Source organism: Poecilia reticulata, chromosome 18, assembly GCF_904066995.2.
Source record: "Poecilia reticulata chromosome 18, P_reticulata-male-v2, whole genome shotgun sequence".
In the NCBI taxonomy this organism is placed as follows: domain Eukaryota; kingdom Metazoa; phylum Chordata; class Actinopteri; order Cyprinodontiformes; family Poeciliidae; genus Poecilia; species Poecilia reticulata.
In genome coordinates this window covers 27936596-27963758 of record NC_088847.1, presented here as the reverse complement: position 1 = coordinate 27963758, position 27163 = coordinate 27936596, and the positions used below count along the sequence as shown (strand labels likewise).

The 27163-nt window shown below is 38.8% G+C and overlaps 2 protein-coding genes across 3 annotated transcripts; both read left to right on the top strand.

Annotated features, from left to right (window-relative positions):
- The first annotated feature begins 442 nt into the window (after positions 1 to 442).
- On the top strand, positions 443 to 13051 carry LOC103480863 (Fc receptor-like protein 5). 2 transcript variants are annotated; one of them, XR_014084739.1, is made up of 8 exons: positions 443 to 541; positions 3243 to 3414; positions 3841 to 4098; positions 5297 to 5542; positions 6046 to 6159; positions 8636 to 8707; positions 10569 to 10893; positions 12545 to 13051. XR_014084739.1 is itself a non-coding variant. In XM_081599660.1 (7 exons), the coding sequence occupies exons 2-7, from the start codon at positions 3384 to 3386 to the stop codon at positions 12601 to 12603; spliced, it is 780 nt and encodes a 259-aa protein (XP_081455786.1). In that variant the 5' UTR covers positions 443 to 541; positions 3243 to 3383; the 3' UTR covers positions 12604 to 13051. The 2 variants fall into 2 exon arrangements, 1 of the variants encoding a protein (XP_081455786.1); XM_081599660.1 differs by lacking the exon at positions 10569 to 10893.
- Positions 12621 to 23838, top strand: LOC108165624 (E3 ubiquitin/ISG15 ligase TRIM25-like). Its single transcript, XM_017310557.2, has 2 exons — positions 12621 to 12708; positions 21611 to 23838. The coding sequence occupies exon 2, from the start codon at positions 21869 to 21871 to the stop codon at positions 23480 to 23482; it is 1614 nt and encodes a 537-aa protein (XP_017166046.2). The 5' UTR covers positions 12621 to 12708; positions 21611 to 21868; the 3' UTR covers positions 23483 to 23838.
- Positions 23839 to 27163: the final 3325 nt, after the last annotated feature.

Here is a 27163-nt window from a genome sequence, read left to right as displayed (position 1 = left end):
TAAGAGTTTAATATTATTTAGCAGGTTATTATTACTAAAGCAAAGTTCAATTGTTTCCAGCTAATTTATTACATGATGTTGCAGGTTTACATGTGGAAAGAAGATAATGTTAGGTTTATGAAGATCTTTATCTTAGGTAATTGTATTGTTCATTTTCCTACCTATTGTGGGTTGAACTGTTTCTACACTGTTACATTTTTGTCTGATGTTTTTTCCTCTATTCCCTTTAGAAATTCTTTATAAATGTCTTTTTAAACTTTAATAGAGGTTTGGGGGGAAAACAAGAAAAAACCCAAAAGCAAAGAAACAAAGAAACACAACATATTGCTAATCTTTTTTTAGCATGGAAACCGTAACCAAAACTTTAGATAAAAACTTAAGATAATATCTTAAGTCTGGGTAAAAAAAAAACAAAAAAAAACACACTGGTATTAGCCAATCAAAACAGAGTGACGTCACAGAAGCGTTTCCCTGTTGCTGCCGGGAGAGACCTACTTCCTTATCTGTGGCTTCAGTCGGTGTGTTAAGGCGTTAAGAAAAGGTGAGATCTGATCAATTGTTTCTAGAATATTGTTCGGGGCTTCCAGACAGATTCAGGAGGAAAGTTTGATCATTTTAATTAACAACAGACCTGAGCTGTTTTTATTTGTTTATTATGACTTTAAGAACGTAAAGTTTTACTCTTCTTCCCGTGAAGGCGATTTAAATGTCACCTAAAGTGCAAAAACCAGATCATGTCAGACAGGAGTCAAGGTGAATGTTGATGTTTTAGTGGCTAATCCAGCCATAAACAGAGAAATACGGAGACAGAGCAGCAGAGTGATAATGTTTATGTGATGTTTCCGGGGAAACCAAGCCACTGCCTGGTAGTCATGGTATTTCCCAGTCTGTGACGTCACATGGGGATTCCCTGTAGTTTCTAAGGAAGTGAAAGTTTCCACGTGTTTTCATAACATGTTTGTCGTAATAAGTCACCTGCACACGTAGGAAAAATAACAGCTTCTCTCCAATATATGAGGATTTATTAACAAAATACTTCAGTCAACAAACCTTTTAACCAGGTAAACAAAAACTAAGCTGCTGAAAAGTAGGGAGGAGAATAATACAAACTAATAAACCATGAAAAAAAATCATAAAAACAAAGAAACCAAGGTTTGTTGTGAGAGTTGGTAATGAGGCCATGCTAGTTTTAAAGCTAGGAAAGTACAAGTGGTTGGTGTTTAAACATCCAGTTCACAAAGCAGAACAGAAAATAAACAGTTTTTTAATAAAATAATGTTTCAGAAATAATTTGCTGAATAAGAAACATTGAATTACCGTTTCGGACGAGTGATTAATAATGTTGTGTTAGCCGGTCAGTAGCTGATTGATCGGAGTGACGGACTACCAAGATGGCGGCGCTGCCATCAGTTTAAAGTCAGTCCAGATATATTTTTGGGCTGATTATTGATAAAATGAAGGAAAACCAGAAATAAAACAAAACAAGCTCACATTACTGAACCATCACTTTTAAACCACTGATTGAAAATTAAGTTTAAAATAAAACCCAAAACAAATTCAGCAGAATTTCGGCCCGGCGGCCTAATTCAGTCTCACACTCTGGTATCTGGTTGAAGCATCTGGTTGGACTGGTACACGTGTCAGACACAGAGCTGTGGTTTCAACGCTGCGCTCCTCAAGCCAGCAGAAGGAAAACCACTTCATGATCAGTCGGCCCCTCGTCTCTTAGAGCCTTTAACTCAGATCGTATCAGCAGCAGCTCAGGCAGCTGCTGGTTTCAGGCCGTTAGCCTGATGGATGGATGGATGGATGGATCCACGAACAGCAGAGCAACCGTTACCATGGAGACAGAGTTTCTCCAGAGATTCACTCTTTTACTCATCCAGGTCAAGATGTTCACCTGCTAAACGCAGCCTGAGGAGAGCAGCAGGAGAAGAAGAGCTGGTTTCATCGCTATGATGTCATTTCAGCTGTGACAACAACGAGAAAACAGATTAATAAAGTTAACAGATTATTAAAGTTAACAGATTATTACTGTTTTATTCAGCCCGTGTTTCATCCCATGACTCGGCTCAATGTTAGCAAACATGAAAATAACTTTAAACTCTATGCTTGTTGCTAACTGGTTAGCATTGCAGGATAAACTGAAACTCCAGCAAGTTTATCAACGCTCTTGAACCTTTTAGTGTTTTTTTAAACTTTTTTTTATATTTTCTTGAATATTTACTGCTTGAGGTCAGTTAGAATTGTGAAAACTATTGATGTCTGCAAAATGATTATAACTATGCAGATAATCTTTTCATATTTTTATTTCTATTTCAAAACATGTCATCCTGTTTGGTCTTTAAAGTCTTTACCCTTTTATAATATTACCTCTATCCAGATCTCTTGTAAAAGTTATTAAAGGTCAGAGGTCAATCCTGGGCCTGTTCTGTATTAATTGTAAGTTTTGCTGCTGGGACTCAAACGTCATGTTTATTCTATGCTGATGACGTATGGATCTATCATTCCTGTTCACTGATTTGACATCCAAACTTGGTTGATTTATATTTATTGGTCTAAAATTAGGAAATAAGTATTTCATGATGATCCAAAATGCACCATTTAAATTCTTATAAGATTCTTCTGCGTTGATATTTCATTTCTTGTCTTAATATTTTCGTGTTTCTTGATGTTTTCCACCCTTAAGCTCCAGTTAATGTGGTTTTATAAATAATTTAATGCTTTCCTCAAATCCTCAGCAGAATTAAAAGCTGTATGTAAATTTATATTTGTATTTAATTACAGCAGTGAATTAACTTTCATGTTACTTCATAATTTATTGTCTGGACCAGAGTCAGCTTGATGTTCTGCTGGTCAGCAGTCGGGTCCAGTCAGAGTCCAGCAGATCGCTGTGCAGTACGTCTGGATCTGTTCGCTCTGTTAAAGAAGGATTGGAGAAATAAAAGCTGCGCTGCATAGAAATTAATCACTGAAAATGTTTTGAAATGGATTTAAAAATGTTTAAAATCATGAAAATGATCATCAGAGGTAAAATTTCACATCATATTCAACCTGTAAAGCAGTTTTAGTTTAAATGTTTGGGTCAGCGCCGCCTCTAGAGGACGTTTGTTCACCTCAGCTGTAAACTGCATCAGAGGTCGCAGTGACCTTCACTCTCTGCCACTTCCTGCAGACGCTGGTGGACCAAAATGTTTGACCTTTTCTGAACTTCTGATGGTTTCTCTCTTCTTTTTTCACAGCTCTTGCACAAACAACATGTTGTCAGGTTTGAACCTGGAGACGATTGCGTTAGCAGGAAGCTGTGGCGTGTTTGACACAATCATCAGAGGTGTGATGATGAAACCCCCCGATGGCGAGGCGCCTCAGTGCAGCAGCTCAGGATGGAGGTAGCGGCTCTCTGCGCTGTTGTTGGTGAGTAAAAAACATTTTTAATGCAGTTTAAAGTCTCTTATTTCTGATTCATCTTCTCCTCCATCGATTCTAAAACTCACTTTTTAGATTTTGATTTTAGTTTTTACCCAGAAGTAATTCCAGAAAACTTTTCTCTGATGTTAAGATCTGATTTATTTTGCTGCCACTGAAACGAAATGCAACTAAAATGGGAAACATCTTCAGCTAAATGATGACTTTATTCATCAGAGATCAAAGAGTTTCCTGCTTTGGTGTTTCTCTTTGATCAAATCGATTACATCGGCTGCGTCAACTCGGCTTCGGTAGTCGAGTCTGTCATGAATGTGAAAAAATAAAGCAGCAGGATTTTATCGTTTTTCTGTTCCTGAATCGATCAGAAACATTTTGAAAAGTTTTCCTCTCTGAAGGTTTTTCTCCTCTTTGCAGCTTGTCTGAGGCTCTTTCCCAGCAGATCCCAGTTCTTCAAGTATGAATCTGTCACTCTGAGCTGTGCGGGAAACTCGACAGAGTGGAGAATCAGGAGAAATACATCAAAACAAATAAATGGACTCTGTCCCTCATATTCCACTCACATAAATGACACTGAATGCATCTTAAGTGACCTGTATGATCACGACTCTGGAGTTTACTGGTGTGAATCTGCAGCAGGCGAACGCAGTGATTCTGTCAACATCATCATAACAGGTGGGTTCAGACCAGCAGAGGCTGATCTGGTTTAATTGTTCGCTCTAACTGGCCTGTTTGTGGTCTGGCAGAGAGAAAAGTCCTCCAGACAGGATGTAGATAAATTCACACAAAAAGCTTCAGTTTGAGGTTTGGTTTCTCAAACGCCTCTCAGATTACAGCCACATTTATCTCATGATAAAAACCAGTAGAGTTCAGATCCGATTTGATGCTTTCAGACGAGTTCAGTTGATTCTCCTGTAATCAGAGCAAAACTGACAGCTGAAATATCGGAAAAGTGTTTACAGAGTAAAATCCTGAATCTGAAATGCAGAAACAAAGATATAATTGTGGAAATTAGAATTCTGGTAAAAATTATCTTAATAAAAGCCGGCGCTTTAAAAAAACAAACAAGTTTTCTTTTAAAATGTTTTTGCGTCAGGTTGATCTAGTTTTTCGTCCGCATCGAAATTCGTACATTTCGTAAAGCTGCAACGGAAAAACAACCAGATGTTCCTATTGGTGGGAAAGACGAAGAAGAAAACAGGAAGTGGTACGGCTATGATGGTTATGATATTACTGTGTGAACAAGCTTATTCAGGTGTGATTATATTCGCGTTTTTTATTTAATGTAAATACTGTAATTGCAAAATCAAGTATTTCTATTTTTCTTTCTCTCTTTTTACACTAATTAGTTGAATATCTACAGTTTTGTGCACATTTGTAGCAGAAATGCATCTCATGAAGCTGCTGCTGAACATGCAGATCCCCTTCAGTGACAAACAGCTGCATCCAAGGTGCACAAAGCAGCGTTAACAAAGATCCTTCCTCCCAAACTCAAACTCGTTTACATACATATTTGCACAGTTTTATTGCCACTAAATGTCACTAAACAGCTGGTTTTCAATGCATTTTATACATTTTTCAAAAGAATATTCTACTCACTTGCCCATCCCTTTGAATCAACAGAATTTTGCTATTTTTTATAACCGCACAGAATGTTATTATTAGTGTTATATTATATTTATCTTTGGGTGAATCTACAGTTTCTGTTCTGTTCTATTGATCAGTCCTTTGCTGTTTTATGACACTTTAAGAGGTTTTTCAGTGACACGGCTCAGTCCTTGTTATGTTTCTTCCTGTATACAGGAGATAAAAATGCTCATACATTTTTTCTGACGCATTTAAAACTCGTTTTCTTCCACATTTTGTTTCTCAGGTGGATCATTGATCCTGGACAGTCCTGCACACCCAGTTAGTGAAGGAGAAAACCTGACCCTTCACTGCAGAGTGAAGCCGGCGTCTTCCTCCAATCTGACTGGTTTCTATAGAAACGGGGTTCTGGTCGGGAGCAGCTCTACGGGACGCTTCACCATCCGGAGCGTTTCCAAATCTGATGAGGGATTTTATAAATGTAACGCCTCTGGAGTGGGAGAATCAGCAGAAACCTGGCTGGGTGTAACAGGTGAGAGATGCTTTATTTAAATGACGCCTGCAGTTTTATGGAATGACAGTAGTGCCAAAAAACAATCTGTGTTTTATTTTTATGTGCTAAATTACAGTCTCTAGTGAACGTCCATTTTTCATTTCTTATTCTTTTTCTGAAATGTGTTGATTAATTCTAATGAATAAATTGCTTTAATATAATTGTTAGTAGATTTAATTAGTCTGCTCTGAGTCCACTTGATATGAATTGAATTTGGAGCAAATTAAATTCTATGCAGCTTTTTAAAGCCTTAAAGATCCTTGAAATGACTCATAATTAGCATTTAGAAGCTGAATTACCAGATTATTAATCCCCAGCAGCATCATTACATATGGTTTAACAGAAATAAATTAGATTTTTTAATCGACAAAGGTAAAAAGGACGTGTTCTCTTGTGGGTTTTATCTGCCGCCCTCGTTTGTGTCGAGATGCTCGTATTGTTTGTATGTAGGCCAGCTAACCTGCCCTCTCTGTGTTTGAAAGGGCGCAGGCCTCAGACGCCTACGGCTCCGCTCGCTCTCATACTACTTCCTGTTGTGGCCGGCCTTTTGTTGCTGATTGCGCTGATGTTGCTCTGCCACTGGAGAAACCACAAAGGTCAGTGTGTTTTCAAGTAAACACTCAGAAATTTCACATCCTGCTGCGTCTGTGTGTTCAGGTGTCAGAAGGAGGGAGGGGAATAAACGGAGGAGTTTACGTGAAAACGAGGAGCTCTGTGACCTGCAGCCAGGATTATTCAGACTGATTTAGCTTTAAAGGAAACTTAAAGTTAACGTTTCGTAGCGGTTCAACCAGAATCCTGGTCAAAATTCTTGGTTAAATTACATTTTATAAACCTAAATCTGGCAGAGATGTGACTCATTCCGGGTTTATCTGTTAACACTGCAGTGGGTTTGAGTGTTTAAAAACTGAGGTTTTTAATGTTGACACAGAAAACAAATGGAAAAAATCCTCCTTTTTACTTTTTCTTTTGGTTCATGAAAGCATCATCGCTCTAAGCAGCACTGCAGAAAGTTTGAGGTTAGAGATTTTAAAACTTAAATTTAGCCATGTGTTAATTCACTAAATCAAAAACTGATGTAAAGATTTCATCCTCAAAGTCTGAAGACATTTTTTAAATACATTTTCTTCATGTCCATGGAACTAAGAGACAATGTCTAAATATTAAACACTAAAAGACAAACTGAACATTTTAAATTATGTTGTTTAGTTTTTGTTTTAGTCGCTTTTAGTTCCCTCCACATGACATTTACTGTGCATAAAACTGAAAGGGAAAAATCATTAAACAGTCAAATCAAACCACATATTTAACGTTTGCACCGACTGATTTATTCTAGAAACGTTATTTCCTCACTGAGGAAATGAAAACAGGAGGAGTGAGGTCTCATCCTACGTTACATTTAATTACTGATTAATGAACAGAGCAGCACAAAGTGACTGAAGTCAGAGTTCATGTTCCAGCCTGTTTCTCATGTTTTTGTCTTAGTTCAGGTTTTTCTTCTGTTTTTTTTTCCCAGTCTGTGTCGTGAGAACAGCAGCTTAATCTGTTTATGGCACAATAAATAAATGTCACGTTTTTTCTTATGTAGGTGAAAGTATGAAGGGAGTTAAATGTCAAACATGAAATGAGATAATCTTTGACACAGGAGTCATCGTTTCACTGCGTGGGTTTGAATATTTTCACACTAATAGCTTTGCTGATGACATCAAAGGTTATTTTTAGCTGTTGCTCCACCTCACAGTTATGTCTGACATGTAAAACTAAACATATTTCGGTATTCTTACCCATCCTATTATGAAGAATTTTGATTCCTTTAGTCGTCACTGTCTGATGGATTTCTGTAAAAGGAATTTTATCTGTGCTAAAGGTGAACTCTGAGTTCACAGCTAGAAGCAATTTAGAGACCAAGGTCATGATGACGCTGGATTCCTCATACTTTGAATAATTGGAGTACCTGATAACTTTCTAGATGTCAGAAAATAATGCTGATGTCATGCTTCATTTTTAACCCCCAGCTTGTCATGTTAAAATAATTTACGTTTTCAGTCACAGCTGAAAATGTGTTTTTTTTTCTACACTGCAAAAACACCAAATCTTATCAAGCAGTTTTGTCTGTTTCTGGTGCAAATATCTTAAAACACTTGAAATTAGACAAAACTAACATACAAGTACATTTTCACCAAGTTACCAGAGCTTTTTTTTTTACCCAATAATTTCTTAACATTGATAAAAAACATTTCATTTGAAATATGGGAAAAATGTTTTATTATAAAAAAAAACTGCCAGTGGAACTAGAACTTTATAAAAAGTCAATATTAAGGAATTATTGACTTAAAACAAACATTAAATTTAATGAGCTAGCCAGAAGTTATGCTGTGTGGGTGAATAAATAGAATAAATGTAACTTTTTAAATCAATATTAAGGATTTATTGTCTTACATAAAGCTCAGATATCTTGTTGACAATTTAAGACATGAGTTAGTTTTGTCTTATTTCAGATTTACTAACATATTCACACTAGAAACCAGACAGAAATACTTGATGATTAGGATTTTTGTGTTTTTGCCGTGTCAGCAGTTTTGTCAGCTGAGACTGACTCAAACTGTGACTCACTAAAAACCTGGAAGGTTTCTCTGTGTAAGGGTTGAGTGACATCATGCAAGCTTTAGATCTACTGTGAAAAAAATATCAGCTGCGAAGTATTTTAATAAAATATGTGAGATTTACCTATTAAAGCAAGAAATAAACTACTTCAAACTTTATTTTCTGCACTTTTCAGCTTTCATCACAGAAATAACAGCTCAGTTTAAGAGACAAATGTTTCTGACGAGGCAATAAAATCATGTGACGGCAGCAGATCCTGGTTCAGTGACTCTATCAGTTTTTATTAGTTTAAATCAATTAAGTTTTAATTCTGTTTCCACTTTGATACCAAATATGAGACACAAGAAAACATTCAGATGAACTTTGACCTGTAATCTTATTACAGCATAACAGCTTCGTTGCACAGCTAAGGCAAAGGGTAAATGTTGAACTTTGACCCCGTCCACCATGATTGTTTGGTCTGTGCAGGTGGAGTGAAGCGTTCTGTGTCCTACACCGAAGTCATCGTCTCACAGGACAGGAAACCTGAGAGAATCACTGGTGAGACGACAGTCACTCTGAGTCCATCTGAGTTTATGAAGAGATCTGTGGAAACCCACTGATATGAACAAACGGTCCCTGAACGCATCATGTCTTTAGAGCAGGTCACATCTGGAAACCCACCGATATGAGCAAACGGTCTCTGAACGCATCATGGCTTTAGAGCAGGTCACGTCTGGAAACCCACTGATATGAACAAACGGTCCCTGAACGCATCATGCCTTTAGAGCAGGTCACATCTGGAAACCCACTGATATGAACAAACGGTCCCTGAACGCATCATGTCTTTAGAGCAGGTCACGTCTGGAAACCCACTGATATGAGCAAACGGTCCCTGAACGCATCATGCCTTTAGAGCAGGTCACGTCTGGAAACCCACTGATATGAACAAACGGTCCCTGAACGCATCATGGCTTTAGAGCAGGTCACATCTGGAAACCCACTGATATTAACAAACGGTCCCTGAACGCATCATGGCTTTAGAGCAGGTCACATCTGGAAACACACTGATATGAACAAACGGTCCCTGAACGCATCATGGCTTTAGAGCAGGTCACATCTGGAAACACACTGATATGAACAAACGGTCCCTGAACGCATCATGCCTTTAGAGCAGGTCACGTCTGGAAACCCACTGATATAAACAAACGGTCCCTGAACGCATCATGCCTTTAGAGCAGGTCACGTCTGGAAACCCACTGATATGAACAAACGGTCCCTGAACGCATCATGCCTTTAGAGCAGGTCACGTCTGGAAACCCACTGATATAAACAAACGGTCCCTGAACGCATCATGGCTTTAGAGCAGGTCACGTCTGGAAACCCACTGATATGAGCAAACGGTCCCTGAACGCATCATGCCTTTAGAGCAGGTCACGTCTGGAAACCCACTGATATAAACAAACGGTCCCTGAACGCATCATGCCTTTAGAGCAGGTCTCGTCTGGAAACCCACTGATATGAGCAAACGGTCCCTGAACGCATCATGCCTTTAGAGCAGGTCACGTCTGGAAACCCACTGATATGAGCAAACGGTCCCTGAACGCATCATGCCTTTAGAGCAGGTCACGTCTGGAAACCCACTGATATAAACAAACGGTCCCTGAACGCATCATGCCTTTAGAGCAGGTCACGTCTGGAAACCCACTGATATGAACAAACGGTCCCTGAACGCGTCATGGCTTTAGAGCAGGTCACGTCTGGAAACACACTGATATGAACAAACGGTCCCTGAACGCATCATGCCTTTAGAGCAGGTCTCGTCTGGAAACCCAATGATATGAACAAACGGTCCCTGAACGCATCATGCCTTTAGAGCAGGTCACGTCTGGAAACCCACTGATATGAACAAACGGTCCCTGAATGCATCATGGCTTTAGAGCAGGTCACGTCTGGAAACACACTGATATGAACAAACGGTCCCTGAACGCATCATGGCTTTAGAGCAGGTCACGTCTGGAAACCCACTGATATGAACAAACGGTCCCTGAATGCATCATGGCTTTAGAGCAGGTCACGTCTGGAAACACACTGATATGAACAAACGGTCCCTGAACGCATCATGGCTTTAGAGCAGGTCACGTCTGGAAACCCACTGATATGAACAAACGGTCCCTGAACGCATCATGGCTTTAGAGCAGGTCACATCTGGATATGAACAAATGGTCCCTGAATGCATCATGGCTTCAGAGCAGGTCACATCTGGATATGAACAAACGGTCCCTGAACGCATCATGGCTTTAGAGCAGGTCACATCTGGAAACCCACTGATATGAACAAAAGGTCCCTGAACGCATCATGGCTTTAGAGCAGGTCATGTCTGGATATGAACAAATGGTCCATGAATGCGTCATGCCTTTAGAGCAGGTCATGTCTGGAATCCCAGTGATGTAAACAAACGGTCCCTGAATGCATCATGGCTTTAGAGCAGGTCACGTCTGGAATCCCAGTGATGTAAACAAACGGTCCCTGAATGCATCATGGCTTTAGAGCAGGTCATGTCTGGAATCCCAGTGATGTAAACAAACGGTCCCTGAATGCATCATGGCTTTAGAGCAGGTCACGTCTGGAATCCCAGTGATGTAAACAAACGGTCCCTGAATGCATCATGGCTTTAGAGCAGGTCAAGTCTGGAATCCCAGTGATGTAAACAAACGGTCCCTGAATGCATCATGGCTTTAGAGCAGGTCAAGTCTGACGTGGTTTAGAAGATATTTGGACCAAAGTTCAGTTTCCTTCATTCTATTGTGTAATAAACACGCAGACAGCACGGCTTTGGTGGCATTGATGGCATTGATGGCATTCGTGAAACGGGAAGAACAGGACTATGTTGACAACAGAGGCGTGTCCATCACCATGGTAACAGCTCCTACAACAAGCAGCATGAAGCGTAACAACAAATAAAGCAGGTCAAATGATGATTATTTACTACTAATTATTTTCCTTTTCTCAACAGGATTTGAAATAAACCTTTAGAGAAATGTATGGATTAGAAGTGATTAACCTGAGTGTAAGCGTCTGATCTTAAGAGTGATCATGTGATCTAAATGGACTGTGACATACAGTACGGACCCTGTGGATGTTATAGTTTAGATCCAGAAATTTTGTGCTGGAGGGCAAAAAGACGATTCTTTTCCTCTCCATCTGTAGCCGCGCTGCCGCAGGAGAACAGCTCCGTTAGCTACAGGAAACCTGGAGACGTAGATATTATTATTAATTTACTGCAGTTTGCCACAGCAAAGGGAAAAACTAATGCAGAAAAGCCTTTAAAGAATAAATCTAAACCACTTTTTTTTCCCTCAGTGTCAGCTACGCTGCTTGTTGCCATAGCAACTGACCACAACATCACTTTATGTTTCAGGATTCAGCACCAAAAAAACACTCAAACGTTTCCCACACAAAGAACAGAACATTCTGTCCGCTACAGTTTTATGTGTTTAGGCTTGATGTTTGTTTTGCGAATATTAGTAAGTGATGCTGTGATAGATTAGCTATCGCTGCTATTAAGCTAAGCTAACACTGCGGTGGCTGATTAGCTAATTTAAACACCTGAGCCCCTGATGATCTGTCAGAGAGTTGGTGTTTAGGTCTGTTTATTGATAGTTGGTGTTTAGGTCACCTTTTATTTTGTAACTGAACCAAAACACATTGAATTCCTCAGCACATCTACATGTTAAAGTTGTCATAGTCAAGCTAGCATAACTGACCTACTTCCCTCACTATTTATTTTTTGATTAAAACTTTTTTCGACCTTGCTATCTAGTTGTCGTAATGTTGACAATTAGTAGCAAATTGCTGTGTTCCTTTGTCTTATATATACATATATATATGTCGTATATTTAAGTTTTAGTGCTTTAAAATGACAACTTAGCAGCTAAAATCAATGCTAATCATTGTCAGCCAGCAGCTTTTTGCCCTCCAGCAGGAAGATGGGGGCGGGGTCTCGTGCTCACGACATCAGGCAGCACAGAGTCCATCTATTTATATATACTGTAGAATAATTACTGGTGATTAAGGAGTTAATGCTTTTTGCTACAAGGAGGATTGTCAGTTTTCTCCCGCTGTTGCATCCAGAGTGAAGGACCTTTGACCTCCTGTTATTAAAACCTGGTTCAGGTTGTTCACGTTCTCCTGCTTCAACACTCGGTAGAACCTCTGTGTTGCCTTAATATCAGAGCAATATGTGGAAAAACTGGCCAAACTCTCTGCACTTCCTCATGAGATTCACAATTAGAATATGTTATTAATAAAACTGCACATCTGCCCCGACTGCAGAACAGAAACTGGACCGTTTCTATTTCTATTTGTTGTAAATATTCTCTCTTTACTTTTCCCCAGATGTCGGTTCTGTCCCGACCTTATATTCGGTTCTGTCCCGACCTTATATTCAGGAATGAATCCAGACAGTTGCTGATAACGTGAGAACCAGCTTCATGGAGCGTCATGGCTGACCGGGCTCTCTTCTGGTGCGTCCAGAAACACAAAACATTCATAAAAATGGGGTGTGTATATTTTTGAATGGTCATTAAATGTTAAAAATGTTGAACATTTGCAGATGACGGAGTTCTGTTGATGCTTAGAAGTTCAGTCAAAATCTAAATATAAATCCTGATTAATTTTTCTGGAGCTTTTTTTTTTTGGCCAGTTTGTGATTTTATGTAATATATTAAAGCCTAACTGTCCTTTTGGTTGTTTAGCATCTTTTTGTTATCACTTTGTATTATGTAGAAACTGGTGCTATGAAAATATTTCACTTTTTTACTGAATTGCTTTGCTGTGTTGCTTTACGTTTGAATCTATTATGTTTTGTGAGTCTTAATTTCATCATAAATGTTTATTATTGTTTTTATGAGTGTCCTGCATCTTATTGGTTATGTTGCCTTTGGTTGATTTTCACTTCAAAACCGTATTGAACCAACATATGTCTCCTTTATATCCATTCTCACTCATGATACAGGAATGAAATCTTCCTTTGACTCTCAAACACAGTTTTAGAGAAACGACCAGGTGGAGTTTCTTGTCTCAGTTTCTGTATTTTTTTTTTTGTTTAGATGTGATTGCAGTGTGGTTTGCTAGTTTGCCTGACCAGGTCAGTTTTGTCAAACAAACCCCTCAGTAGTGTTGGAGTTGGAGTTGTGTGTGATGAAGCCGTAGAGCAGGGGGCCGGATACACACCCTGGTGGAACTCCGGTGTTAACGACATCACCTCTGAAATACTGTTTAAGAATAAATCACTTTTTATTCCACTTTCTGGTAACATTTTTACCACACACTATATAAAACTGGCAACTGTCCAAAGATGTGTTCAAACGCCTTAAAAACTAATGGTTGCTATAGAAACATGGTGACCCCGATTGCTCTGTGTGTTGCTGTTACTTTAACAGAGTAATCCTTCCTTACCAGCCTGTACATTGAGGTATTTAAATGTTTCTCTGTTCCTGTAGACGTGGTGAGTTTAGATGTTTTCTTTTACTCGTACCTTGAGGCCAGTGGCGGTTTTGATGTGGCAGTTGCCCAGGGCGGCACTAGAACACATGGGAGGTAATTGTTGCGCAGTCACCAGATACAATAACATGCTGATCTGTCTTTTGTGATTCGAAAACCAGGCTGGTGGCTGGAAATATGGAAACTATTTCACATTCTTTGTGCAGCATTGAACTACATTTATAATTAGCCCCAGAACTGAAAATGTTTCCTGTAGTTTGATTGGTTAGGAGGCAGAATGACAGGATTACCCAGGAGGGCGTTGATGTAATTACTACCATTTAGTGGCTTGTTGTCTTTCCCATTTTGCACAGTGGCTAAGTGAAGTGGGCCTTTGCATTCATGAATTAATATAATCAACTTGATTTTTTTATAAGTGTATTTTTTTATTGCCAGTGGTGACACTGAAGAAATTTTGTTAACTTTGTTTTCTAACCAATTTTAGGTGAGAGATTAAAAATATATTTATTTAAATATTTTTTTGCACATCTCTACCTGTGAAGCCAGTAACTGTGGAGGGTTTTAATATATTTTTTATCTTCACAGTTAAGCAAAGGGAAACTTCTGCCTGAGCCTGTTTATCTGCTGTCACACATTAATGACTAAAAATATCCAAACAGAGACTCTGAAGGGACTGTTTCAGCATCTGAATCAGTTTCTGTTCAGATGCTTCAACTTATCCAGAAAACCAAAGGTTTCTCAGAAGTTTCAGGGTTTAAATTTATCTGAGTAAAAACAGATTGAAGATGAGAGATTTCGTTAAAACATACGTTTCCTGGTGGAGAGTCTCTGTCATCAGACATGATGAGCCTGAGAGCTTCAGCAGAAAACACAGAAACGGAGACAAGCAGCTGCAGAACCTCAAACCAGAACTGATTTGTCTTCTGTGTTTGTGTTTCACGTCATTTAAATACAGAAACGGCTGCAGATGCACCACAGGAGGCTCAGTTTCACCCACAGCATGCAGAGGAAAAGGAAAGCAGAGGAAACCGAACAGTTTCAGAATAGTTTCTAAAATTTACCGAAACTCTGATGCACCATCTGTTATCGGAAAAGAAGAAATACCATGAGAGAGAAGTTTAAACTCATTATTATTCAGTGGTCATTTACCAAATTATTACTGTTAATGCAATGGTTTTATTAGGTCTTAGAAGGAAAACGTCAATGCAACCATTAAATATATTAGCATTTTATTTATCCTTTAGCGGTTTGGAAGACGACGTGTTTTATGATTCTGTAACAAGAACAAATGCTAAACCAGCGACTTTATAGTTCTGATATTTCTCCATCAGGATCACAACATATATATTGTTTTATGATCAAACAGGCTGGAAATGACTGACAGAGGGAGGCATTTAAAAACTGTGTCATGGTTTTGTTTAGACTTCTGACCCACATATGAGATGATTGTCAGGAGATGGAAGTAAAAGATTAACCGGAATAGGGATACAAAAATGGTTTTCCTCCAAAATGATGGGAAATTAACATAAAACACATGAAAACAGAGTAATGGTAAATAAGAGAGCAAGTTAATAAACTAAACTGACATGGATTTCCTTGGTAATTTCCCAGAGTGTCAAACTTTGGAGTGAATTTCCTGGAATCTTCACTGGTGGAAAGTTTGACATCCACCTTAAAATCTTCCTGTTTTCTGTTCTTTCACTGTAAAGAGGAGATTGTTGAGTATTGAATCTATTTAAAGAAACTGAAAATCTGAATATGTAAATCAGAACAGGAAATGGTAGTTTCAGCATTTTTCCAGTTTCATTTACTTTGAGTTTCAGTCTTTTTTACCCGCATCTTATTTTAGCTTTACTTTTTAAGGAGCTTCTTACTTCTCTTCATTTTGTATAAATATTAATGATCTCACTCCGTTTTTTCTCGTTATGCTAAATAATGATGGTTTCCCATTGAAGAAGTGATTTTCTGTTTGTTATTAAATAAAAACATGATTGGATAGTTTAATTTCACATTAAATTTAGTTTCACACCGTTTTTATTTCAAAGCTCAGATGAAGATATTAATCCCACAGAGCAGATTTAGATCCACAGTGAAGCTTTTTGTTCGTTGTTATTTTCTTCCCGTAACAGAAACTTTTTTCTGATATATTCAGAGATAATATAGTTTCTTTGCTTTCCAGTTTCAAAACAAAGATCCTCATTGTCTCCTCATCAAAGCAGCTTCGTTTCCACTAAGTAATGAGAGACGGTTATTTTTAGCAGCTGAGCTACGTCTACAATAAACCATTAGTAGTTTGTTTTTATTGGCTCACTCAGGTATTTATCACATGCAGATTTACGAGTGTCACTTGAAGACGTTTAGTTTATGTAGCTGAAGCTGAAATTCCTCCTCTGAGGGCAGAAAAAAACAAAACAAACAAACCGTCATGAAAGAAAATATTCAATGTCTAAACAAGTTATTTGTGATCACATTGTTCCCTCTCATATAAAACATTATCGTCTGACATTTTACACACATGAGCCGCACGGTGGCGCAGTTGGTAGAGCTGTTGCCTTGCAGCAAGAAGGTTCTGGGTTCGATTCCCGGCCCCGGTCTTTCTGCATGGAGTCTCCATGTTCTCCCTGTGCATGGTGGGTTTTCTCCAGGTACTCCGGTTTCCTCCCACAGTCCAAAAACATGACTGTCAGGTTAATTGGTCTGTCTAAATTGTCCCTAGGTGTGAGTGTGTGTGTGCATTGTTGTTTGTCCTGTGTGTCTCTGTGTTGCCCTGCGACAGACTGGCGACCTGTCCAGGGTGACCCTGCCTCTCACCCGGAACGTTAGCTGGAGAGGCAGCAGCACCTCCTGACCCCACTGAGGGACAAGGGTGAAAGAAAATGGATGGATGGATGGATTTTACACACATTTCACTCCTTTCATCTATGAATAAAACCATTATTTATCACCCTGCCTGACATTAAACTGGAGTAAAGCTGAACCTGCTGCTGACTGAGATGTGAAATCCAGGAGTTTTGACCTTCTGAGGAAATAATTTGTGGAGGAAAAGTGAAGGATGAACCATGACTGGACAAATCTTACAGCTGAGTGGGTCAGAGGTTAAGATGGTGAAGGTTGAGATGAACACAAACCAACAGGATGGAGTCAAATATCCGCCTCCAGAAACTAAATCAACATTTTGTAAACTTTTTAGAAAATGTTACAAAACGATCTGTGTTACAAAACGATCAACTGATTTTAATAATTGAGGGAGTTTTTATAACATTTTTATTTCATTTTATTAACAAAACATCAACCACCAGAGAGAGGCACCGATCCCTCTCATTCATTCACTCATTCATTTATTCATTCATTCATAGATGGAACAAAACATCTAAAAAGTGTCAAAACTCTTATTACCTGTGAAATATTTCAAAAATTCATTTCTTGTAATTTTTATGATAATTACTGACCAGATTTCAGTGCCTCAGATGGTTAAATATTATGAAAACATTAAATATTAGGAATAAATGCCATGTTTTCATTTGCTGTGAGCAGAAAATCATCATAATTACCTGAAATAAAGACTTGAAAACATCAGTCTGTCATTAATATAAGTCACATGTTTCACTGAGTGAACTGGACTCCTGACATTAACTAACTTTACTGAATACGACTGTATAAATTTATAGGAAAATATTTTTAAAAATCTCTTTTTTAATCTGCCATCAAATTTCATGTATATTTAAAACACTTTTAAAGTGAAAGAAAAGTGGAATGGAAGTTTGTACGGGAACATCTGTCCAATAAAGCAGATTATATATAATATTAATATGATTATTGTTATTATTACTATTGTTATTACTATTATTATGTTATTACATCGTTATTCATGCCATAAAACACGTCTATTGTTGTCCGATTGGGGCTGCACAGTGGCGCAGCCCCAATCGGTAGAGCTGTTGCCTTGCAGCAAGAAGGTTCTGGGTTCGATTCCCGGCCCCGGTCTTTCTGCATGGAGTTTCCATGTTCTCCCTGTGCATGGTGGGTTTTCTCCAGGTACTCCGGTTTCCTCCCACAGTCCAAAAACATGACTGTCAGGTTAATTGGCCTCTCTAAATTGCCCCTAGGTGTGAGTGTGTGTGTGCATGGTTGTGTGTCTCTGTGTTGCCCTGCGACAGACTGGCGACCTGTCCAGGGTGACCCCGCCTCTCGCCCGAAACGTTAGCTGGAGATGGGCACCAGCAACCCTCCTGACCCACTGAGGGACAAGGGTGAAAGAAAATGGATGGATGGATGGATGTTGTCCGATTGTCCCCAGGAAGTGGAGGAACGCAGTTTGAACCAGGAATCTCTGAGTCTGAAGTCAAACATGAAGATTTAAAATAATCAGAAACGTAATGATGGAAACAGACGAGACTGAATGTATGACGGCTTCTTTTCCAGATGGAGCGATTAACCGTCAGGTGATTTATTCACAACCAGGAAGGATTTTCTTCTGTAATCTTGTTCCTGGAGCAAACGACAGGAGTGACAGTGGAAAATATTTAAACATTTTCCCAAAAGTTTCCTGCTGCAAACAAGTCAGTTTACTTTGAGATCAATGAGGAAATACCAAGTTAAAACCAGTTAGGAATCTTTTATTGGTTATTAATTACATTTACAAGTTGTAAATAAAGAGTCAGTGACAGTAAATGATCCACGTGTTTGATTATTAACACTGAAAGAATGCAGATCTCTTTGAAGATGTAGTAAGAGTCGAGATTGTTTACTACTTTGAAGCCATCCAGGAAACACCTGCAGTTATTTTTAGCTCCTTGACAATAGATGACCTCACCAGGTTACTTCTGTTTATAAATCTTACAGTCACACAGAGAAACGAGACCTTTAGAGCTTTACTGCTTCAGGAAACAATGAGCAGAAAAACATGATATCATTAAGTATCATAGTGGGAGGACCAGTAAAAAATGAGTTAAAGGAAAATAATAAGAATTAATGCTGATGGACAAGGAAGTAAAATACATAAATACATGGAGATAAAGTGTAAGAGGAAGAGGAGGGAGATTAGAGAGCAGCACAGGAAGCAGAGGGGCTAATCAGAGGTAAGTAGACGCAGCTGGAGGAAGAAAGAAACAAAGCTGAGAAAAATAAAACTAATATAATCTGTAAAAAGAAACAAACAGTGATCCAAGGAAACGAGTCCAAAGAATAAACAATGAGAAAGAACCAGAGGAATAAACTAAAATGTCAGGATGTGAGAAAATAAACAATAAAGCAACAAAGAAAACAGAAACGAATAAAAAGTTATAACGTCTCTGATCGCAGCACATTTATCCTTTAAAACACGTTTAGTGGATTTATTGAACTCAACTTATTTAAAATCTGATGAAGCACCAAAAACAGAGAATAAATAATAAAATTAATGTTTTGTAACATTTTGTAAACTTTTTAGAAAATGTTACAAAACGATCAACTGATTTTAATAATTGAGGGAGTTTTTATAACATTTTTATTTCATTTTATTAACAAAACATCAACCACCAGAGAGAGGCACCGATCCCTCTCATTCATTCACTCATTCATTTATTCATTCATTCATTCATTCATTCATTCATTCATTCATTCATTCATTCATTCATTCATTATGTGATAACAATGTTGGAGATGAACTTGGATTAAAGTAAATCTTCAGAATAAGTTCAAGACATTTAAATTTAGGTGGATAAATATTAGTGAGGATGTTTGTTTTTAATATTGTCCGTCGGTTTTAGACAGAAATTTATTTATTTTGTTCATTTGGAAGCTTTATAAATATAAAAAACAACTTATTCCAATTCAGTTTTTCATTTTGTTGTTTTGGTTCATTATTGTTACTTTTAAACATCAATAATGAGGATTTTTTAAACTCAAAAACAGAGAAATGTAATAATAACCAATAAAAAACAATACAATGGTCATTTTATGGTGTAATAAATCAGCATGATTTACGTGTTATTACCTGAAATAAATGTATAATTTCTTGTAATGATATCAAAGTGTTTGTCCTTTTAGCAGTGACTCTCATGAATAAAGGCTCATATAAACAGTTCAGCAGGTGAAAGCAGGTCATTACGATCATCACCAGCTGAAAATAGAAACTACCGGAGGAACCAGTTTGTAGAGCGACTGACGGAAAATCAGCTGAAGGAAAATCTGATGAATGAAACCAGAAACACATGATGAGTTTAAAAACACAAGCGTCAGCGAAACAAGCAGCTTTGACTTTCGGAGCTGATTTAGTTTCTGGAGGCGGATATTTGACTCCATCCTGTTGGTTTGTGTTCATCTCAACCTTCACCATCTTAACCTCTGACCCACTCAGCTGTAAGATTTGTCCAGTCATGGTTCATCCTTCACTTTTCCTCCACAAATTATTTCCTCAGAAGGTCAAAACTCCTGGATTTCACATCTCAGTCAGCAGCAGGTTCAGCTTTACTCCAGTTTAATGTCAGGCAGGGTGATAAATAATGGTTTTATTCATAGATGAAAGGAGTGAAATGTGTGTAAAATCCATCCATCCATCCATTTTCTTTCACCCTTGTCCCTCAGTGGGGTCAGGAGGTGCTGGTGCCTCTCCAGCTAACGTTCCGGGTGAGAGGCAGGGTCACCCTGGACAGGTCGCCAGTCTGTCACTGGGCAACACAGAGACACACAGGACAAACAATCATGCACACACTCACACCTAGGGACAATTTAGACAGACCAATTAATGTTAATTTTATTATTTATTCTCTGTTTTTGGTGCTTCATCAGATTTTAAATGCTTTGAAAACTAAAACAACTTTTTTTTCCATCAGGCATCAAATTTTAACTCTTCAAAAAAATTTTCCTGCTAACTTTTCTGTTTTTCTAGAATCTCATTATAATTTGTGCATTAATTACAATATCAGCCTGTCAGTAATCAATCAGAACCGATAGAGAGAAAAACCATCTGATTTCCATCTCTGGAAGATTGATATACTTTAATGTAAATATCTACAAAATTCAAATAAAATAAAAAGGTTACATTTGTGGAGATGAAAGATGAAACTGTTTCAATCTGTTTCCTGCTCTGAAATCCTCCAACATGGCCGAAGACCGATGATCAGAAAAGTGATGATGTGTCAGAAAGTTCATCATCAATAGTTCACAATCGATGAGTCAAAGCTTTGAGTCCTGAGTCAGAGAGGAACAGTGACATCTAGTGGCCACCTGTCGGTACTGCAGCATAAAACCAAATAAACCAGGACGCTTCAGTGTCCAGAAAAGAGAAACTTCCTCCTGATTAAACATCATCTGCTCTTATTCAGCTACAGGATTATTTTAAACTTACAGGCAGAAGAATAAAAATACAAAGTTCAGTGTTTATGTCGGGCAGGAAACCATAGAAACACCAACAGAGTCCGCTCCGTACGGATAAGGAACCAAGATGAGAGCAAACGAACATAGCAGAACTCGTCTGTTTCTGATTGATAAATAGTTTTAAAAAGCCTCATAATGTCTGTGAATCACATACCCAGCTGTTTTCATATGATACAGATGGAAACTTTCACTCTGTGTCATTTAAAATCGACCTTTTATGAACATTATGCGTCAATAAAACTCTACATGTGCAGACAGTAGGCAAACGCTGCTCTATTAGCTCCTGGGTTTTAGGTTAATACTTAACTTGAGGGAAAACATAATTAACCAAACAGTCTGAATACTGTGGTCTTCAGTTTCTGCTTCTCTGTCAGTCTTGAAAGTAGTTTTCAGATGATTCATTAAGGGAGAAAAGCTGTTAAACCAATCTGGAACTGTGTAAAAAAGTAATTATACTCACATTCATAAGTCTAAATTATTCAAATCCAAAACCTTGTTTTTTTATTTCCGTGAATGAAATTAAGCAACATTAAACATCCTCTCTGTTTCATAAACAAACCGTTCTCTGGTTTCTGTTGCTGCTGTCTGTAATTCTCCACATAGAAACTTTGGAAAACAGGCGGACTGAGACCCCAGTGGAGGACACGCCTCCAGGCTCTTCCTGGAAACGGAGGCCTGATAACTCCTCCTAGGCTGCATCCTGCCATCACGTCTCTGCTCCCTCCTCTTCAGATCTGGACGTTTCCTGCTCAGGCCAACAGCTTCCAGGCCTCATTCACTGCAGCAACACATGATGTTTAGATCAGTGCTCAGAGCTGCTGGTCTACAGAGGAGGAAACTACGCAGTTACTGAGAGCTGAAATGGCGCAGGGAGGAGTTCAACTAGACGAAGAAAACTTCTCCTGTTCCATCTGTTTGGATCTACTGAAGGATCCGGTGACGATTCCCTGTGGACACAGCTACTGCATGAACTGTATTAAAGACCACTGGGATGGAGATCAGAGGAGAAACAGCAGCTGCCCTCAGTGCAGGAAAGAGTTCAAACCGAGGCCTGGACTGGAGAAAAGTGTCGTGTTAGCTGCTTTAGTGGAGGATCTGAAGAAGACTGAACTCCAAGATGCTCCTGCTGATCACAGCTATGCTGGACCTGAAGATGTGGCCTGTGATGTCTGTACTGAGAAGAAGATGAAAGCTGTCAAAACCTGTCTGGTTTGTTTGATTTCTTACTGTGAGAATCATCTTCAGCCTCATTATGAATCTCCTGCTTTTAAAAAACACAATCTGGTGAATCCGTCCAAAACTCTCATGGAGAGCATCTGCTCTTGTCATGATGAGGTGATGAAGACGTTGATGGATGGTTATGAAACCGTCTCTGCAGAAGCAAAAAGAGCTGAGAAGCAGAAGAAGCTCCAGGAGAGTCGCCAACAAATCCATCAGAGAATCCAGGACCAAGAGAAAGATGTGAAGCTGCTTCAACAGGAGGTGGAGGCCATCAATGTCTCTGCTGATAAAGCAGTGGAGGACAGTGAGGAGATCTTCACTGAGCTGATCCGTCTCCTCCAGGAAAGAAGCTCTGAGGTGAAGCAGCAGATCAGATCCCAGCAGGAAACTGAAGTGAGTCGAGTCAAAGATGTTCAGGAGAAGCTGGAGCAGGAGATCAGTGAGCTGAAGAGGAAAGACGCTGAGCTGGAGCAGCTCTCACACACAGAGGATCACAACCAGTTTCTCCTCAACTACCCCTCACTGCCAGCACTCAGGGAGTCGACACACTCATCCAGCATCAACATCCGTCCTCTGAGACACTTTGAGGACGTGACAGCAGCTGTGTCAGAGCTCAGAGACATAATACAATATGTCCTGAGAGACTCATGGAGAAACATCAAACTGAAAGTCACTAATGTGGATGTTTTACTTTCAGGACCAGAACCAGAACCAAAGACCAGATGTGAATTCCTACGATATTACCTAGAACTTAGTCTGGATCCAAACACAGCACATCTGAAGCTTTCATTATCTAAAAAGAACAGAAAAACTAAATGTGTAAGACAGCAGCAGTCTTATCCTGATCATCCAGACAGATTCTCTGTTCATAAACAGGTTCTGAGCGTCCAGAGTCTGACTGGACGTTGTTACTGGGAGGTGGAGCGAACTGGGAGAATAGTTGGTGTCGGAGTTTCATACAAGGACGTGAGCAGAACAGAAGAATTTGGACAAAATGACAAATCTTGGTGTTTATATTGTGACCTCGTCTGTAACGTATTTTACCACAACAACGTTGTAACCCAACTACCAGGTTCTGATTTCTCCAGAATAGGAGTGTACCTGGACCACAGAGCAGGTGTTCTGTGTTTCTACAACGTCTCTGGACCCATGACTCTGATCCACCGAGTCCAGACCAGGTTCACTCAGCCTCTGTATGCTGGAGTTACGCCTCTGTGGTTTGGAGACACGGCCGAGTTCATTAAACCGAAATAATCAGCAGTGATCTGAGTCCAGTTGGTTTAAATGTTTATTTTAGTTCCAGTTCATTGTTTTTCTTCACTGCTCAGAGACCAGATCTTTATGGAGCTACTTTATCATCTTGTTTGTTTTGTGGATGTTGGATTTGTGTGGGTGCTGCCCCTGCCTGTTTCTGACCTAAGGATTTTTATTCACCACCTGATTATATCTATTTATTTGCTCTGTCCGACCAAATGCTGTTGATCAAATCCACTTATAGATGAGTGATAGAAATATGATGTAAAAACATCCTGATTGTTTTTTTTAATGCTTGTCGGTGCTGAATTGTGATTTGCTGCATTTCTGTTAATAACATTTTATTATTATTATTATCCAGAGTTTTGAAGTTGTTTTTCAGTATCCAATTCCTTTCATTATAATGTATTAGTTGATTATATTTAGATTTTATCAATCAATCAATCAATCAATCAATCAATCAATCAATCAATCAATCACATTTTATTTGTATAGCACATTTCAGCAGCAAGGCATTTCAAAGTGCTTTACATAATTAAAATAAAAACAGAAATAAACAGTGAGAAAGAGAAAGAGATAAAAAAAAAAAAAAACATTAAAACCCATACCCCTTTAGGACTTCAGTTAAACATCGTTTAACTGGGATTCCCAGTTACTGGTTATGAAGTATGTTTTTATGAAATACTCTCTTATTAAATAAGCCATAATATCAGTCAACCTCCACATCCACTCAGCTTTAAAAAGCAAAATAGCTCAGAGGAGTTTTCTACATGTTTTTCTATCTTAGAACCTCAAAAGTTAATGATATTCATGAGATCTGGTACTTTGATTACTGCAGGTCTGCCTAAAACGTCAGACAGCTGCAGCTGCTGGGGTTCTCACTAAAACCAGGAAATTAGAGCACATCACCCAGTTCTAATCTTAATTACTAACTTTGTTAATAATTGCCTTTTGCACTCATCAACAGTCATTTTATCTAAACTGAGCCTATTTTGCACTTCACCAATGTGACCACGAAACACTGACACATCAAATAGACATTCTGACTGCATTATTTGTTACATTTCTGCTGCAGTGGTTTTGGTTGAAATGTATCTTATGAAAACAAAGGATGTGGAGACTCTCACTTCCTCAGAATCTCTAAAGCAGCGTTTCTTAACCCCAGACCTCAAGGCACACTGTCCTGCATGTTTTAGATGTTTCAAGTAATGGCTGATTAACAAGCTTTTGCTCAACTGCAATCATCTGAGTCGAGGCTGTTAAACCAGGGAAACATCTAAAACCTGCAGGGCAGTGTGCCTTGAGGAACAGTTTTGGGGAAACACTGCTCTAGGGAATCAGATGTGATGTCACTGACTGATTGCTTGACAAACTGAGTATGGCTTGGTTTCCTCTGAAACATCAAGTAAATATTCCACCTTATATCTCAGTGTCACACCTTTATCCCATCCACCAATCCATCCATCCTCCTCCGCTTATCTGGGGTCAGGGGTAGCAAGAAGGCCCAGGTTGGATAAATTTATACGTTTCATACAGAAATATGGACCCAATGAAAATGATCTCCATCAGAATGTGTTCAATGTTTGGCTGTGGCTCCTTTTCATAACTTCCTGCTTCATTACAAAGTGACATGGCAGCTTTTAACTCTGCTCAGGTTTTTGAGGAAACCGTCAAATTATTTATAAAACTGTCAAATTAACTGGACAAGAAAGGTGGAAAACATTAAGAAACACAAAAATATTAAGACAAGAAATAAAACACCAAGCAGAAGAAATCTTATAATAAGCAAAGAGTAAGAAAAATGTTACAATTAAGTCATTCCAAATAAAATACGTTTTTCCTCATTCTAAGCCAAAACCCACGGGATGAAACACGGGCTGAATAAAACAGTAATAATCTGTTAATTTTAATAATCTGTTAATTTTATTAATCTGTTAACTTTAATAATCTGTTTTCTCGTTGTTGTCACAGCTGGAATCACTATGACATCATAGCGATGAAACCAGCTCTTCTTCTCCTGCTGCTCTCCTCAGGCTGCGTTTAGCAGGTGAACATCTTGACCTGGATGAGTAAAAGAGTGAATCTCTGGAGAAACTCTGTCTCCATGGTAACGGTTGCTCTGCTGTTCGTGGATCCATCCATCCATCCATCCATCCATCCATCCATCCATCCATCCATCCATCCATCCATCCATCCATCCATCCATCCATCCATCCATCCATCCATCCATCCATCCATCCATCCATCCATCCATCCATCCATCCATCCATCCATCCATCCATCCATCCATCCATCCATCCATCCATCCATCCATCCATCCATCCATCCATCCATCCATCCATCCATCCATCCATCCATCCATCCATCAGGCTAACGGCCTGAAACCAGCAGCTGCCTGAGCTGCTGCTGATACGATCTGAGTTAAAGGCTCTAAGAGACGAGGGGCCGACTGATCATGAAGTGGTTTTCCTTCTGCTGGCTTGAGGAGCGCAGCGTTGAAACCACAGCTCTGTGTCTGACACGTGTACCAGTCCAACCAGATGTTTCAACCAGACACCAGAGTGTGAGACTGAATTAGGCCGCCGGGCCGAAATTCTGCTGAATTTGTTTTGGGTTTTACTTTAAACTTCGTTTTCAATCAGTGGTTTAAAAGTGATGGTTCAGTAATGTGAGCTTGTTTTGTTTTATTTCTGGTTTTCCTTCATTTTATCAATAATCAGCCCAAAAATATATCTGGACTGACTTTAAACTGATGGCAGCGCCGCCATCTTGGTAGTCCGTCACTCCGATCAATCAGCTACTGACCGGCTAACACAACATTATTAATCACCTGTCCGAAATGGTAGTTCAATGTTTCTTATTCAGCAAATTATTTCTGAATCATTATTTTATTAAAAAACTGTTGATTTTCTGTTCTGCTTTGTGAACTGGATGTTTAAACACCAACCACTTGTTCTTTCCTAGCTTTAAAACTAGCATGGCCTCATTACCAACTCTCAAAACAAACCTTGGTTTCTTTGTTTTTATGATTTTTTTTCATGGTTTATTACTTTTTATTATTCTCCTCCCTACTTTTCAGTAGCTTAGATTTTGTTTGCCTGATTAAAAGGTTTGTTGACTGAAGTATTTTGTTAATAAATCCTCATATATTGGAGAGAAAGTTATTTTTCATACGTGTGCAGGTGACTTATTACGACTCACCTTGACTCCTGTCTGACATGATCTGGTTTTTGCACTTTAAATGACATTTAAATCGCCTTCACGGGAAGAAGAGTAAAACTTTACGTTCTTAAAGTCATAATAAACAAATAAAAACAGCTCAGGTCTGTTGTTAATTAAAATTGATAAAAACTTTCCTCCTGAATCTGTCTGGAAGCCCCGAACAATATTCTAGAAACAATTGATCAGATCTCACCTTTTCTTAACGCTTTAACACACCGACTGAAGCCACAGATAAGGAAGTAGGTCTCTCCCTGCAGCAACAGGGAAACGCCTCTGTGACGTCACTCTGTTTTGATTGGCTAATACCAACCAAAACAGAGAATAGTGTGTTTAGTTATTTTCACTAAAACTTAAGATATTATTCTAAGTTTTTATCTAAAGTTTTGGTTACGGTTTCCATGCTAAAAAAAGATTAGCAATATGTTGTGTTTCTTTGTTTCTTTGCTTTTGGGTTTTTTC

Coding starts and splice junctions, on each gene's coding strand:
- LOC103480863 (XM_081599660.1), top strand. CDS start 3,384: ATGGAGGTAGCGGCTCTCTGCGCTGTTGTTG. Junction 4,099..5,296: donor TGTCAACATCATCATAACAG/GTGGGTTCAGAC, acceptor TTTGTTTCTCAG/GTGGATCATTGATCCTGGAC. Junction 5,543..6,045: donor AACCTGGCTGGGTGTAACAG/GTGAGAGATGCT, acceptor TGTGTTTGAAAG/GGCGCAGGCCTCAGACGCCT.
- LOC108165624 (XM_017310557.2), top strand. CDS start 21,869: ATGGCGCAGGGAGGAGTTCAACTAGACGAAGAAAACTTCTCCTGTTCC.